The sequence below is a fragment of the Arvicanthis niloticus genome, chromosome 8 (assembly GCF_011762505.2).
Source record: "Arvicanthis niloticus isolate mArvNil1 chromosome 8, mArvNil1.pat.X, whole genome shotgun sequence".
NCBI lineage: Eukaryota > Metazoa > Chordata > Mammalia > Rodentia > Muridae > Arvicanthis > Arvicanthis niloticus.
Window position 1 is genome coordinate 5,129,316 of NC_047665.1, and position 14,727 is coordinate 5,144,042.

The 14,727-nt window shown below is 44.7% G+C and overlaps 1 protein-coding gene across 6 annotated transcripts in view; it reads right to left on the reverse strand.

Moving 5' to 3' along the window:
- Ntrk2 (neurotrophic receptor tyrosine kinase 2) overlaps window positions 1–14,727 on the reverse strand; it is a 306,311-nt gene that overhangs the window by 167,379 nt on the left and 124,205 nt on the right. For 4 of the 6 annotated variants that reach the window (XM_034509753.2, XM_076938901.1, XM_076938899.1 and 1 more), the window contains exon 13: window positions 3,987–8,926. The exons of the other annotated variants lie outside the window; for them this stretch is intronic. In XM_034509753.2, coding sequence (XP_034365644.1) covers window positions 8,889–8,926 — 38 coding nt within the window. In that variant the 3' untranslated portion in view covers window positions 3,987–8,888. Of the gene's footprint in view, window positions 1–3,986; window positions 8,927–14,727 lie in introns of those variants that run through there. 6 annotated transcript variants of the gene reach the window in all.

Here is a 14,727-nt window from a genome sequence, read left to right on the forward strand (position 1 = left end):
GAACTGAGCAAGGGATTAAAAGAAGGAGGAAGAGGAAAAGAGAGGCAGGAAGAGGAAGAGAATCTCTTAGTTGTTTCTCCAGAGAATGGGGCTGGAGGGAGCTCATCACCTGTTCATGCTCTCCAAGAAACTCTGTCTTCTGTCTTCAAATCTGCGTGTAGGAGGTGCTGGGTCATCACTGGAGGACTTCCGATCAGTAAATCCTTCGTGATCACAGTGAAGGCTGTTAGCTTCCTCCTGGTCTTAACCCTCACCATTTTCAGTTTTCCATTTTGTCAGGTGACACCAAATGGAAAGTGGACTTTCTGTATGAAATGTGTCTCATACCAAGACACAAGGGTTAACGCTAAAAAGAAGTCTTCGGGCTGGTTATTTCATAACTCACATCAAGATAGGAAGGGGAGACGAAATCGGCAGCATCATTTATAAGCCCCGGGAAGTGGAAGTTTCCAAGCAGCCATAAATAAGGACAACAGTGTCTGCCAAGCCAGAGGGCTTGCCAAATTTGAAATCCACTCAATGTCTACATTTTGGAACCCAGAACAGAACACCAACCTTGTGGGATTTATAATATTTTCTTCTCAGCAAAATTTCTGGCTATTTATAAGAAAGTAAAAACAAAAAGTTAAAAAAAAATATGACATGGGAAGGTTTTTATTTTATTTTTTTAACCATCTGGGAGCATTACGAGTAGTGAGCACTGTGAAGATAATTAGGTGGCATGATCTATGCACCGCTATTAAATCCAACGTATTCAAAGAAGACTGAAAGTACATAGAGTGTACACGCATGCGTGTGTACACGTGTGTGTGTGTGTGTGTGTGTGTGTGTGTGTGCATCTTTGCATGTGTGTACTACTGTGCTCTCATTGGCACTTAATTTCTCTCTCTTCCTCATACACAGATCACCACCACCCATGATTCCCTCCAACCAATTTAAAAGTTTTAATGCATAAAAAAATTAAAGAAAAGATGAAGAAGCATATTTGGGATATGAGTGCTGGACAGAAACAGAACGAGAGACATTTCCTAAGAAAGATAAAGGCGTGGGGGAGAAATAAGATAAGCAGGTGGAGCCTCTGGAATGGGCGGAGCCTCCTGAATGGGCAGTCTCTGTGAAGGGGCGGAGCCTCTGTGATGGGCAGAGCAGACAGATCACATCAGGGTACACAGAGGTAAGATGGACTCAGCCACAGAAGAATGCCGGGAGGCTTCAGCTCTCTGAAAGAGGCGGGGCAGGGCAGGGCTTCACAGACTACAATCTCACCGGGGCCCTAGCAAGTTCCTCTCATGTAAATTATGGAAACCAAAGCAGCAGATTATAAACATCACACATACTGTCACCTCTGAGAACAAGGGTGGCACCTGCTTGGTGGATTTTGGTGTAGCCCAGAGCGGACCTTAGTGTCTCACGTGATTTTGACACAGCAAAATATCCTAGGTCTTGAATAGCCCTGATGTAACAATCCTTTTTATTATTTATTTATTTATTTATTTATTTATTTATTTAGGTTTTTCAAGACAGGGTTTCTCTGTATAGCCCTGGCTGTCCTGGAACTCAGAAATCAGTCCTCGAATTCAGAAATCTGCCTGCCTCTGCCTCCCAAGTGCTAGGATTAAAGGCGTTGCACCACCACTGCCTGGTCTGATGTAACAATCAAAGGAAGAAATCGTGTGTTCTAGTTACCACCTTCCCACTGAGGCACACAGCCTCACTCTTGCAGCTTAAACAAGATATTGGTACCCAGAGGAGAGGTGTCAGTGAGTTAAAGGGACAAGGATGAGACACAGAGAATGATGACACTGGGAAGCCTTTATGACCTCTAACGATGACTGAACATTAGAAGACCCAAGTCCTGGAAAGACTGGAGCAGTGGAGCAACTCTGCCAGGCCTCTAGATTGTTCCTGGTAGAGCGATTCTTCTATACACAGAGTGTGCCAGGCATGTCCAGCCACCCTTCTCTACTTAGACCTGGGAGGGCAACACATGTTCAATGTGGAATTAAACAAATCACACAGTCACGTACTTGGGACACATGATGGAGAGGCAATGGAACGGCCCCAAAGCAAGGACCCCAACATCAGTGCAGAATAAACACCTGTTTGGGGAGTCTTTCTTGAAAAGTCTGAAGCATCTTAGGAGGCTGTGTTTTGGTCTCCATTGGAAGGCAGAATGATGTTTACCCCCTGACACCAGGGTGTTGGCTGCAGCTTCGCAAACTTACCTGAGAAGGAATTCTATTCTCCATGGCAAACAGCACAGCCTACATTTTTATTTAACAGTGCTTCAGAACTGATTACAGTTTGATGAGGATTATTAAAAAGAGATAAAAGGCTGGAAAATCAACACAGGAGTTGTTTCTTAGGCCCTCCTTGGAAACATAATAAAAATATCAGAAGGAAGGGAAAAGCTTACTGCTCGTTAGTTTGTGGTTGGGCAGAGATTTTAATTCAGTAAACACAGGCTCTGAGATCTTGTGGCATGTAAGATGGACTTGACCAGATGACTGGAAAATTAGCATATGCCCTTGGCAGTCTCTCCCAATCCTGGGCTACCAGAAATGGGAGGGGAGGACTCCATGCGACCACAGGCTTGGAGACCACTCTGTGTCTTGGTGCTGCAGACCAAGGCCAACTCGGGCCTTTGTGACACTTTGTTCTGCTGTCTGGATTCTGTGCGTGGAGGTAGCTGGATATGTCCTGTAACATCCCGTCCCACCACATCCCATCCTTGCTGTGCCGATCTCTCTGAGGGTCACTCATTAGATAGTGAAACAACCCCAGGGGGGTGAGAAGGGTTAGAAATCAAGGGAGGTGATAACATTGGTCAAAACTACAAATCCACCAGCATACAATTCACAGTGCAAACAGGGTCTGGGTTCTCTGGAGGTGATTGTCACTGCAACCTCCTGACACAACCTGCTTCATGAGGTAAAAGGTCGAGAAGCAGGTGCTGGTGTCACTACCAGGCCCCACACTCACTCACATGCCAAGATTTGTAAGGGCTTCTTTTGGTGACACAAATATCTGGGGGCTTCCTGAGACCGAGAGCAGATGCCTTCTCAGTGACTGGTTAACCTGACTACTCTCCATGGTCAAGAATAAACTGCCAGGGCCAGAAAAAAAGAGCACATTAAGCTGCAGAAACTGTACCGTTGGGTAAGCTCCATAGAGCTGTGAGGAACCTGTAGAACACTGCTTGGCTCATATTTGCAAAATCAATACCCATTAACTATCATCAGCATCCTTTAAATCCTGGGTAGACTCCCCTTTAATTGTAAGGTAAATGTACCCCGAGTTAAACACCATGCTCCTATAGTAACAATGACTCCTTCAGGGTGATCAGAAGGTGGTCATAGGCTCAAATAAGTCCAAGATGCAGTTGTTTAAATCTTATTTTTGGCCTGTAGCCAAAGTGAAAAATGAGGAAGGGACGGTCTGAAGAGCCTGTAATGGAGACTAAGGGGATATGAAGTGTGTATTCTCTGCCGCCATAACTGGTCATGTCTCTCCAGTCACTGATGTCCTTGTGGTCTCTGTCCTGGGCCATATAAGCTGCTCTCTGTCACTGACATGAGTCGCTTAGTGAACAAACTGACCAGACACTTTGTGCCCTCTTGCTGGAGTAAAACATCAAAAGTATTTTCTAAAGACTATAAAAGTTTAGCTGGTAAAAAGTCCACAAAGCTTCCTTGTGTACTCTGTACCAAATACCTTCTAGCCAATGGAAGTGCTTCTAATGTAAGAGTCATAAACCATGTCTCTTGGATGTGTAACTTACTGATGGAAACTCTGAAAGCTGTCCCCAAGTGACGACTTGTTCTAGAGTCTGCAGTAGGTGGGACTCCCCAAAACTCCTTATTGACATGTCTCAGCCCCCCGATACCTTCACCCCCTCAAAAACCACCAATGACACAGGGGCCATATGTGTTTGGGGGGGGCAGGAGAGGGGGTGTGATCTACAGAGAACACAGGACACATGGAGATGAATTATAAAACTTTATTGGCTTGTTAAAGAAATGGATGAATTCAGCAAGTACATTTATAGTCTAGCCACATTGTTAAAACAGCACTTAAAAGTAAAATCTTTTTTAAAAGGAGATGCATTGTTTACAGGAAATGTGGAAAAAGAGACTTGAAAACCCAGAATATTACAGGGGAAGAAAAGGCACAGAAGTGAATCATGAGCTGCCTCTGGATCCCAGCAGACGGGCTTGGACCCGATAGGGATGAAACCCAGGGACATGTCTTTCTTGAGAATGTCTTGCTACTTCATATTTGTTTGTGAGTTCATGAATGCATCAGCTAAAATTAATTAAGCTGGTGAGAAAATTTTGGTTCTTTTCTTTGCTTCTTATATGTTTTTCTTCCCACCCATCCAAGAAAACTAAGACTCAGAATACAGACAATGGGTTGTAGTGTTGGGTTGGGAGTCACTTCAGTATCACTGGCTACTCTGAAGTGTGAGTCCAGATTAAATGCAGAGTGATGATCTACGTCATGCTCAAATAACTGGGAGGTCCCTTTGTCCCTGAGACCAGAACAAGGAAATGGTTATCCACACTGGGACGCTGCTGCCTCTGAGTAGAAATCACCATATAACTTTCTGGGCTGGGAATTCTGTCAACCTAATTTAAGCCTGGCAGCACTCACCCCAAAGCAATTTAAATTCAGGAGAGTCCTCAGCTGTCCCAGGTGCCCTTAGGTAAACTTGACAGATTGCTAAGTATTGAGGGTATGCAAAGGGGGCAGAATGTTCTTAATGGCAACTTCTGTACCAGGTTCCTTGGAGTCAGATCTGCTGAGCTACAGGATCCAGGGAGCTCTGTCATCATAAAGCAGAGTGCCTGGCACAGCCCACACAGCTGGAGGCAGCCACCTCCCGAGCTCCATGTTGTATGGAATCACTCCCCTTCAGCAGAGCCCTCCCCATGAATCTCCAGTCTAGACCAAACAAGATGAAGCGAGTTTCAATTAGAGTGTGAAAGAATGAGATAGAGGCAAAGGGAGGGGTTCTAGACAGCATGTATCAAAGCAGGTGGAGGTATGAATCACTCCCTCACAGGGAGAAGGCAGCACAGGCTCGAGAGTCTAGTTTGCAAGAGGGGGGAAAAAAGTTGAGTGTGTTATAATTAGGCAAGGCAGCCAGCAAAACCAGAAAACATTCTGTCTATCAGGGTCAGGATAGAAATGTGAAGGTGGGGTAGCAGAAGCAAGGATGTGCCCTTGTCCTGTTCTCTCAAACCCAGGCACCCAGCATGTGCCCTGAAACTGTGTTTTAGCCATAAGCATTCTAAGTCACTTACTCTGCAACCCCCTGTGTAAGCATGGTCTCTGAGGACAGGCTTCGAGCCCCCCACTATTGTGAGCTTAGTTCAGGATCTACTTAGTTCAGAGTAGAGGGCCAAGATGAAGATGGGACACTAGTTTTCTTTGCTGTGGAGAGGCCTGGAGAAGGGGAACTGCTGAGCTGATTCTAACACATGCTGGGATTCCTGTCTCTTCAGCCTTAGGACTGATTGTATGTTGGCTGCTACTAAGCCTCAAGTTGACACCTTGTGGTGTCAGAAGGCGTTTCTTACTCCACCTCAGCTGCCTGAGAGGGCCTCAGAGACTCAGCCATGGTGGGTCAACAAGCTATGGAACCCTATCTCTTTGAGGTGATGTTTTCTAGCTACCGAGAGGCATCAGTCCACCAAGGACACCATGAAGATGGGAGAGGGAGGAGACTTTTTCATCTCATTCTGCTCTCTTGAGAGTCCAGAAGACATGGAGCCTGGAGAGGAGGGATTTGTGTCAGATAAAGCAGAGGAAAGTGCTTACTAGAACCCAGGATGGCTCTGTCCTTGGAGAATGGCAAGAAGACAGAACTGTAAGAACAACCCAGCAAGGTGTCAGAGCCCGAGGTCCCAGCAAGGTGGGAGTCACAAGGTAATAGTCGTGCATCTTCAGGCTGCTGAAGTTCATGTCAGAACTTGCTTAACGCAGCCATCAGTGGTAGGCATGGAGAAAGAGAGTTTTGGGGGAAAGACAGACAGATACAGTGGGAAACAATGACTCTCTAAGACAGAAGGAACAGACTGGCAGCCCACAGGCAGGTTTTGTTGGCCTACATAATGTTTTAAAAATAACTGAGCCAACTTTTTAAAAATAGGGATGTTTCATATAAAAATCCAGGTTTCACATCTTTGTTAGAGAATAAGATTTGGAAACTTGGATTCTTGCTCCCCAGGACACAGTTGGCTGCATGACAGCTGCTCCTGGGGTTTAGGCAGGGTGCTGGCTCACCTAGACCACTGCAGGTGTGTAGAAGACTTGCCTGGCACTGCTATACCAATTCCTGTCAGAGAGCCACTGACCCAATTCCAGCAAAAAAGTCCCTTCTCCCTTCCTGACACTATAAAAATAAAATACACACCTTGGTGATCCTCAAGGAGCAGATTTCTTGTGGAGGACCAAAGAAAGCCAGGGATAAAAGGAAAAGTATAAGAAAGAAAACCGTGCTGCTGATGGCAGCCCTTGGGGGTTAAAAAGAAGCAAAGGTGAAGAACAAGGAACCATAAGAAACAATTTTCTAACAGCCTGATGCTCTCATTGTCTCTTGGAAGATGCCAAGTGACATTTGAAATTAAATCTCCTGACCTGCCCACTTCTTTACATCTTAGAACAAAAAATTACCTTATATTTCTCCGAGCTATTAACTGAGATTTTTGCCCTTTTTTTTTTTCCCTTTCTGGTCTGATGAACTTATAAAATAATCTTTAAATAAGCCATCAGCCTCTTGTAGCTCCATGGAATAACATCAAAGCTTAAGGTTTATTTGGGGGGGAGGTGGGGAGGGGGGGAGGGGTGCCAAATGGCCGATATTTAAGAGTGTTTGCCACACTGAGCCCCTGCCTGTCTGGCAGTTTGAATTTCATTTTCCTTTCAGGGGTCAAGATTTCTGCTATTAGCTGGCCTCTTGGTAAGTCAACACCTTTGGGAAAGACAGAAATCTCAGTAGTGACAGGAGCTGTCACTCAGCTGCAGGGAGCTGGGCAGTGGGGGTGTTCAGACACGGAGCCCTCTGTGCTGAGACCCACCGTGCACCTGGAGACAAAGCCTTTGAGAGGTCTTTGAGAGGAAGGGACTGGCCCTCTCAGGCACAGTGTGGATGGCCAATGCAAACACTATGATCCACAGACTTACAAAAAGACCTGAATCGAGAAATACCATAGTGGCTCAGTATAAAATACCACAGTATTCGTTCTCTGTCAAGTGGGGCCTAAACGGGTCCTGGTTTATTAAGATTGATGGACATGCTTACAGAGGATTCAAACTAGTTTCCAAACATGCTGGGATTGTTAAGAGAAAAACCTATAAATCCTTAAAGATAAACTACCTTTTAGAAAAGGAGTGCTAATAAGTTTCCACCCTAGCTATGCTCTATGTGTGGGTGTGCACTAGAGTTGAGTGTGGGTTTTAAATGAAATATCCCAGCCTGGTTCTGAAGGGGACCTCAAGTGAGCATGGAGGGGATGGACAAAGTTGCCGCCTGGTGCAGATGAGTTGGATCCCACAAAGGCCTCTGCCATGGCAAAGTGAAGGAGAGAGGGGTGCAAGGGTCAGAATCAAGTGGGGAAGAGTTGGGGGCCACAGGGATTGGTAGCTGGGAGGCTGTTCTTTCAGCAGGGAGAAGGGATGCTATAAAGCACGTATTCATTAACTTCCGGCCACCTCTTTGCTGCTGGGTCAGAACACAGCAGTAGGGCAGCATGCTCCGGGGACTATCCTTAGACATGCTCTCCTGCTCACAGCCGGCCAGCAATTCAGCTTGTAGGCCTATTCACACTACAGAAACTGCAGCTCTGTAATTCAAACAGCATGAGATGTGAGGCTGTCTTGCTAGACAAACTTCTAAAGGGCAGGTGGTTCCCAGAGGGCAATGGGAAGAGTCAAGATTTTAATTCCCTATACGCATATACCCTAACATTAGTTATTCTCAGACTGTGGCTAATTCAAGTCCACATTCCTGGCCACACAGTCCCTGGTGCCGCTTCATTCTGCCTGCCAGGTGGACTTTAAAAGCAACCATTAGCTTTATGTGCTCTGACACCTAAGCTAAGAGTTTGGGTCTTTGCTGCCAGCAAAACAAAGAACCTATTAATGACACCACAAATGTTCCCTTAAGTCGATTAGATGCTAGGTTGTAGGTGGAAATCACAGAAGTCAGCAAGGGTTAGAGAACAGAAAATGCTGCTGAAATATGTGTTTATGTGTGTATTAGACTTTTAGTATGCACTTATACCTAGCTATGACTTCAGATAGATGATAGATGATAGATAGATAGATAGATAGATAGATAGATAGATAGATAGATAGATAGATAGATAGATAGATAGATATGGTGGAGGGGTAGGTAGATAGATGATAGGCAGATAGGCAGATAGATAGACAAATGAATGGATAGATAGATAGATAGATAGATAGATTGATTGATTGATAGATGATAGATGCATAGTTTTTTAATTTGCAAATCACCTTTAATAAACAGAAGCAATTAATGTCAGCACATTTCCCATAGAGTCAAACAGCACACTTTTCATTAGAGAGGCATAATCCAATGAGATTTCACTTCAATTCTATGTTTGAACTATTGTAAGAACAGAAGTTGAATCTAAGTGTGTTCTTCTGCTGCTTCTCAGCTGCCTGACCCCTGCCTCTGCCTTGGGGTTCCCCAGTCACAGCTCACAACAAGCAGGCTGCAGACATCCTCGGAGAATACCCATTTCCACCAGACACCCCCAAATAAGCAGCACTTCCTGGGATAGGCAACAGTAGTCCCAGGAGTTCAGCTCACAGGGCGTCAAGCAACAAGTACCACAGCCCAGCCTTTGTCTTTATCTCTGCTACCCATCCAGTGGGATCTTATGAAACAAAACAAAACCTAAAAGAAACACAAAACGAAACGTAAGTCATGCTCAAAAGAAAAAAAAAAAAACACAACAGAAATTCACATGCAAACATAGTCACTTTAAAAAGAACATACTAAAGCAAAATGAAACATCACAGAATATGGTTTCAAAAGCAAGGAAATACATAATAACAACACAAATTGGGATAACACGGGCATCACATACCTGAGCAACTTGGTTTTAAGCTCAAGACCAAATTGTGTGATACACAAGATTCGAGAAGCAGGGCAAATAACTTCTGCCCACAGAGCTACTCACAATTCTATCAGACATGAGCAGCTTAATGCAAGGAGAAGTCTGCACACGGCACAAACAATCCTTGGAGAATTTATAAATACTGTCTTGTGAGGGTAATTGGATTCAGCAATAACTCTCTGTTCAAACCTCAATTCTCTTTACTTTCTTAATTTCATCAAACTATTTCAAAGTAACTGACTCATTACTCAATAGCTGAGCCAGATCCTGGAGGGCTTTAAATCATAAAATGTTGGGCAACACAACAATTTAAATATTTTTCTCAGCAATTCTAAAATCCAGCTAAATTTAAGTACGTACCACACTATGAACATGACATCCATGTAAGTGTAACGTTCATTACATAACCAATATATATATCATTGGAGCATGTCAAACATTGCATATTATTTGTGAATATATAACATAGAAGAGTCATAGCTATACGTCTATTTTATACATGCTATATATTATTAGCTACTAGAGAACAATTATTGAATGCAGATGTAAATGCTAACACTATAACAGGTGATACAAGCTAAGAATGTTGAGTTCCTTGACTTCAGTCAGCTCAGTGCCCTACAGATGGAGAAAGAATGTGTACAGTATTTAACAGCTAGTGTTCTTCATGCCAGACTCTTTCAAACCGTGTGTTCCAATTATTCTGTTGACTTTCCCAATAAGACAGGTTCTCCTATCGTGATCGTGCCCACTTTACTGATAAGGAAACCGAGGCCTAGAGAGTTAGGCAATTTGCCCAAGGCCCTACAGCATCCTGTGGTACAGCTCTAGTCCAGACCAGGAGTTCTGAGTCCATGCCACCATGTAAGAAAACACCAACAGTTCTCTCTAAACATAGCTGTGGGAGGCCAGTACTAACACTGAGAGGTCTGGTAAACCACATGTGTTATTTGCATGAATCCTCATCAGAGTCTCAAGTGGCAAAGTAGATGGCGCTTCACTAGAGACCCTCAAGACATTTTCAAGCTCATCCCTGGAAGAATCCTCAAAGCCCAACCCTCCAGACTCTCTGCTTTCCTCTAGCAGGTCTGGTTTGCCAAGTGCGGGTGTCAGCTGCCTTCAGACAATAATTACCACAACGGGTGTGTATCATTATTTAAAATAATGCTGAAGAATCTACAGTGCTTAAATTCTGTGGCTTAGTTCACTGCTCCTGCCGTTCCAGTTGGAGAAAGAACTGGGTACCAACATCAGGTCTCATTCATGGGTTTAATCACCTGCAACCCGGAGAAGTTAGGGGATACTGTGGTATGAAAGTTAGCTCTCCTTTCTACTAGTCTCCGGGTCTTGTTTCTACTGGTTTTGCCTCCAGACAAACACTAACAAAGCTCAGTTAAGAGGAAACTATGGCCCAGAGCATGAGCTGGCCAAATTGGCAAACCAAATACCTCAGCTACTCCTGCAAATCTGGAAGAAGGCAGGTCTTGAGTTCCTTCCCACTGAAACAATAGGATTGATACAGCGATGTCAGGCTTGCCAACAGAAACAGGAGAAACTGGACGATGGAAGTAGGAGACTTTATCCAATAATAATAATAATAATAATAATAATAATAATAATAATAATGTCATCGATTCAAGGTACTCATTCTCCCGAACATTCAACGCTGGAGAGGAATGCATATGTATCAGAGCAGCACGGTCTTTTTCTGTGGGTTTATGACATAGAAACTCAAGGGTTTTGCCAACACCAGAGCATCTGCCACTGGAGCCACTTTTTCTTTGCTTCTATTTGTCATTTTACTGGCCAAGCCTCTCCAGGCTGGGGACTATCACCATTAGAAATTAGAAGTCACTCTTCTAGAAGCCATCTCTATACACTGGCAGTTGCTCAGATATTAAGTACCCTCTGTAGCCTTCTGCTTGCCTTTGAGTGTATTCTCTCTCTCTCTCTCTCTCTCTCTCTCTCTCTCTCTCTCTCTTTATCTCCCTCTCCCTCCCTCCCTCCCTCCCCCTTCTCTCTCTCTCATACACACACACAGCAGCAGCAGCAGCAGATTTCAAGTCCATACTCCATGAAATAAAAATGAAGTGAATGCCAAGCTTCTATGATACCGAGCCATGAACAATCTCTCGGACAGTAATTTCCATCCCACACACCTCCAAAAATGCAGGTCACTTCCCCGGTTTTCACATCCCCTGTCACAGACTGAAGAGATTCTACCGAGTATTGCAAAATTGGTTCCACATAAAAAGTTGATTGTCACAAGGAAACGCCTTCTTTCCTGAGGATTGATCGTAAGTAAGAAGTTCAGTGTGCCGCACAGGGCCTCCTGACTTCTACTCTCTCATGTCAAAAAAGAAAAAAAAAAAAAAACTCAAGAAAGGAACCTCAAGATGATATGAAACAATGGATGATTATTTTCTTCCAGCAAGGGGGAAAGTTTTTAGACCACAACAAATGGCAGAACATCTTGTGGGCCTAGCAGCCAAACGAGCTGTCTAGCTTATGAGCCCGAAATATAGATATTTTGACAATGTGACATTCTGAAGTATTTGCAGCATTCCCATGGTGCATGGTGGTTATGGTGAAATCACCCCCCCCCCCAGCAACAACAACTCCATGAAAACTTTGTCAGCACTAAACGGAGTGAGAGCAAGGCGGCTTCCATGTCTGATGTGCGAGTACAGCTGGAAGCAGAGAAAGGGGGAAAGCAGATAGAATGCACCATCCAACCTCTCCTGCTTACTGATTTAGAATCTTCCCCTCGGCCTCATCAAAAGGAAGGGCTGGAGAAGGGCCTAGGAAGGAGGGCCACTGACACACTCTGCTGGTCTACCACTGGCTCACAACCCACTCACAAGTATTCACAGTCAAACATGCACACATGTTCCTCCTATTGCATAGAAGCAATCAGCCATCAAATGGCTGGGAGCTGCAGCGCATTTAAATCAACTGCAATTTATCCAGAGCAAAAAGGAAAAGTGCTGAGTCCAGAGGAAGCAGAGGGAGTGGAGGGAGGCTCCAGCTGCCACCTCAGAAAAACAAATCCTATCTCGGTTGTCATTTGGGGGAATATAAGCAGGAAACCGTCAGCTTGGGTACCTCAGAATGCAGTGACACTTTGGTGTTTGAATGCGGTGTGGTGTTTGGGGCTCCTGGAGAACATTTACCTGCACTGAGTGGCAGAGGGGATGCTCTCCTCACATTTAGGAAAATGTTTACTAAGTAAAGTCAGACAGCAAATTCTCGAGTGTTTGTATCAGTGCATAGAAAATCAGGGCTAGGCGGCCGTCTCTCACAGTTGGCCCCGAGGTGGGTACCAGCCTCTTGCATTTCAGCATGTGGGCTTAAAGATCAATTGTTCAATTCTGGCTCTTGTGGAACATGGTATCAATGGGTTATAGCAGCAAATATGCAGGTCTGCTTTCCATACTTTATACAGGTAAGTCATTTGGTCACATGGTAGGAGCAAGTGGCCATGCCACTTCAGAGGAAAGAGCCAAAATCGAAACAGAGTCTCTGGACCACTGCATCATCTTTTGGAAAGGTTCCAAGAAATATCTGTCTGAATTAGGGCCCTGGAGTCTCCTGTGTTCCTTCCAGAAGGTGCTTAAACGTCTCCAAACACACAGCTGTTTCTTAGTCATGGTGGGCTTTATCCACACACCAAGCCTTCAGACTTTCTTCAGCCATGCTCCTTCCAGAAGGCCCACTCTGCTTCCAGTTTTGCACAGAAGCTCCTCCCAGCTCACTCGATTCTTAACTCTGTGACCTGTGCCCCCCACCCATATGGCTTTTTTGCACCTCCAAAGCTGTGTGTTTGGTTTCTTTTGACTTGTCCACATGCCAAAGGGCAGACAAAGGGGCGTTATACATCTCCTGTGTCCGACACTGCATCACATCACACAAGTGCCTGCCAGTGGACATGCTGTGACATGTCACATGTGACATGCACAGTACAGTGTGAACTTCAGGCTGCACCCAACTCACTGCACAGCCAAGGAGTCATGAGCGCTGCTGCATACACTGGGCAGGGGAGGACAGCTGTGGTAGAGTGGGTACCAGTGGGCATCTTTTAAGCTCCCAGGGAAAATAGGCTGGCCTTGGTCGATTCCAGTCCCCACACTGACCAATATGACTGTGTGGGGCAGTGGGACAGAGGAAAGGAACTGGTGTCCATTGCCAAGCTGGAAATTAAAAAAAAAAAAAAAAAAACCCAAACCCTATCTATTCACGACTGAGGTTCTCAGCAGGAACGAAGTCTGGTTTGAGAGTGCAAAATGAAGTTTAGTTATGAGCCGAAAATGAAGTAAGAAACAGAAAGTTCTTGGCAAAGTAAGACAGCACAAGGAAAGCCAAACTGGTTGCACAACTCAGACCCAGTGATTCTGAGGAGGTTGTGGTCTCCTCAGCTGGGCCTCTTGACAGGTGCCCAAGCATGCAGCAAAGGGTGGATAACACAGAAACAGATAAACACTGTCACCTCGACACACTTATAACATAATGTGTAATGTGTAATGTATAATATAATATAATTAATATGGAACATAATATATTATAAATATGTCAGACAATATATATTATAAATAAATATAAATAAATAATTTTATTTATTATAAAATGTGAAGCCCTATAGATGAGAAATGATGCTAATCCTTACATCCATGAGACTGCAACTCCATGGAATTTATTAAGATCCTCACCTACGCAGCAAGTGCTTGGCTCTGCTGACTTGTGCCTACAGCTATGGACCATGGACCACTGTGGATTTGGAAATGGATTTTCAGAAAAGCAAATAATACACTCGTTGTACAAAATAAGAATGTGTTCAGGGAAAAACAACGCCCGTCTGCAGAAGATGACAGTCACGGTGGAGGAGACAGCCGTCAGGAGATGGAGGGAGAGAGGCAGAGGAAGAAGAAGAGGAAGCAGAAGTAACTTAGCACCACTGATGCTCAGAGACCACTAGCAAGTGGACTGTGAGCTCTTGTCTGAAACGGAAGGATTGGAAGACCCCAAAATGGGGATGTAAACCCAGGTCTAAGCTCCAGCCGACCTTAAGAGGAGCATACGTAAAAATAAGATTATCACTCACATAAGGCACCACAAGCAGCAGTCCTGGGTCCAAAGACCTCCTGTACTGGGAATATTGTTCTCTTGCTACAAAAGTGATAGTCAGGTGTTGTGGATAGCCCTGGTCTTGTATTTTGATGCTCATTACGCTTTCCCAGGAGGGGCTGCAGATGAGAAGTGAATCACCATGTATAGGTGACTTCTTGTGAACCTTCTGCCCACCTTAACTTGTAAAATAAAGGCTAGAGCCAGTGATGGGGCAGTAGGGGGGAGGAGGAGCTGAGAAGTTTGGGGGAGAAGGGAGAGGAGGGGAGAGAAGAGGATGACAGAGGAGGGAGAGAAAGAGGAGGAGGATGAAGAGGAGGAGGAAGGACAATGGAGGAGAAGCAAGTGGCCAGGAAAAACTGCAAGTTATAAGGGATCTCACAGATGGGAATAGAGCAGTGTAGTGGTAAGCCTGCCCAATGTAGGTGTGCAGCTTGTATTCATAATTATTGAGTTG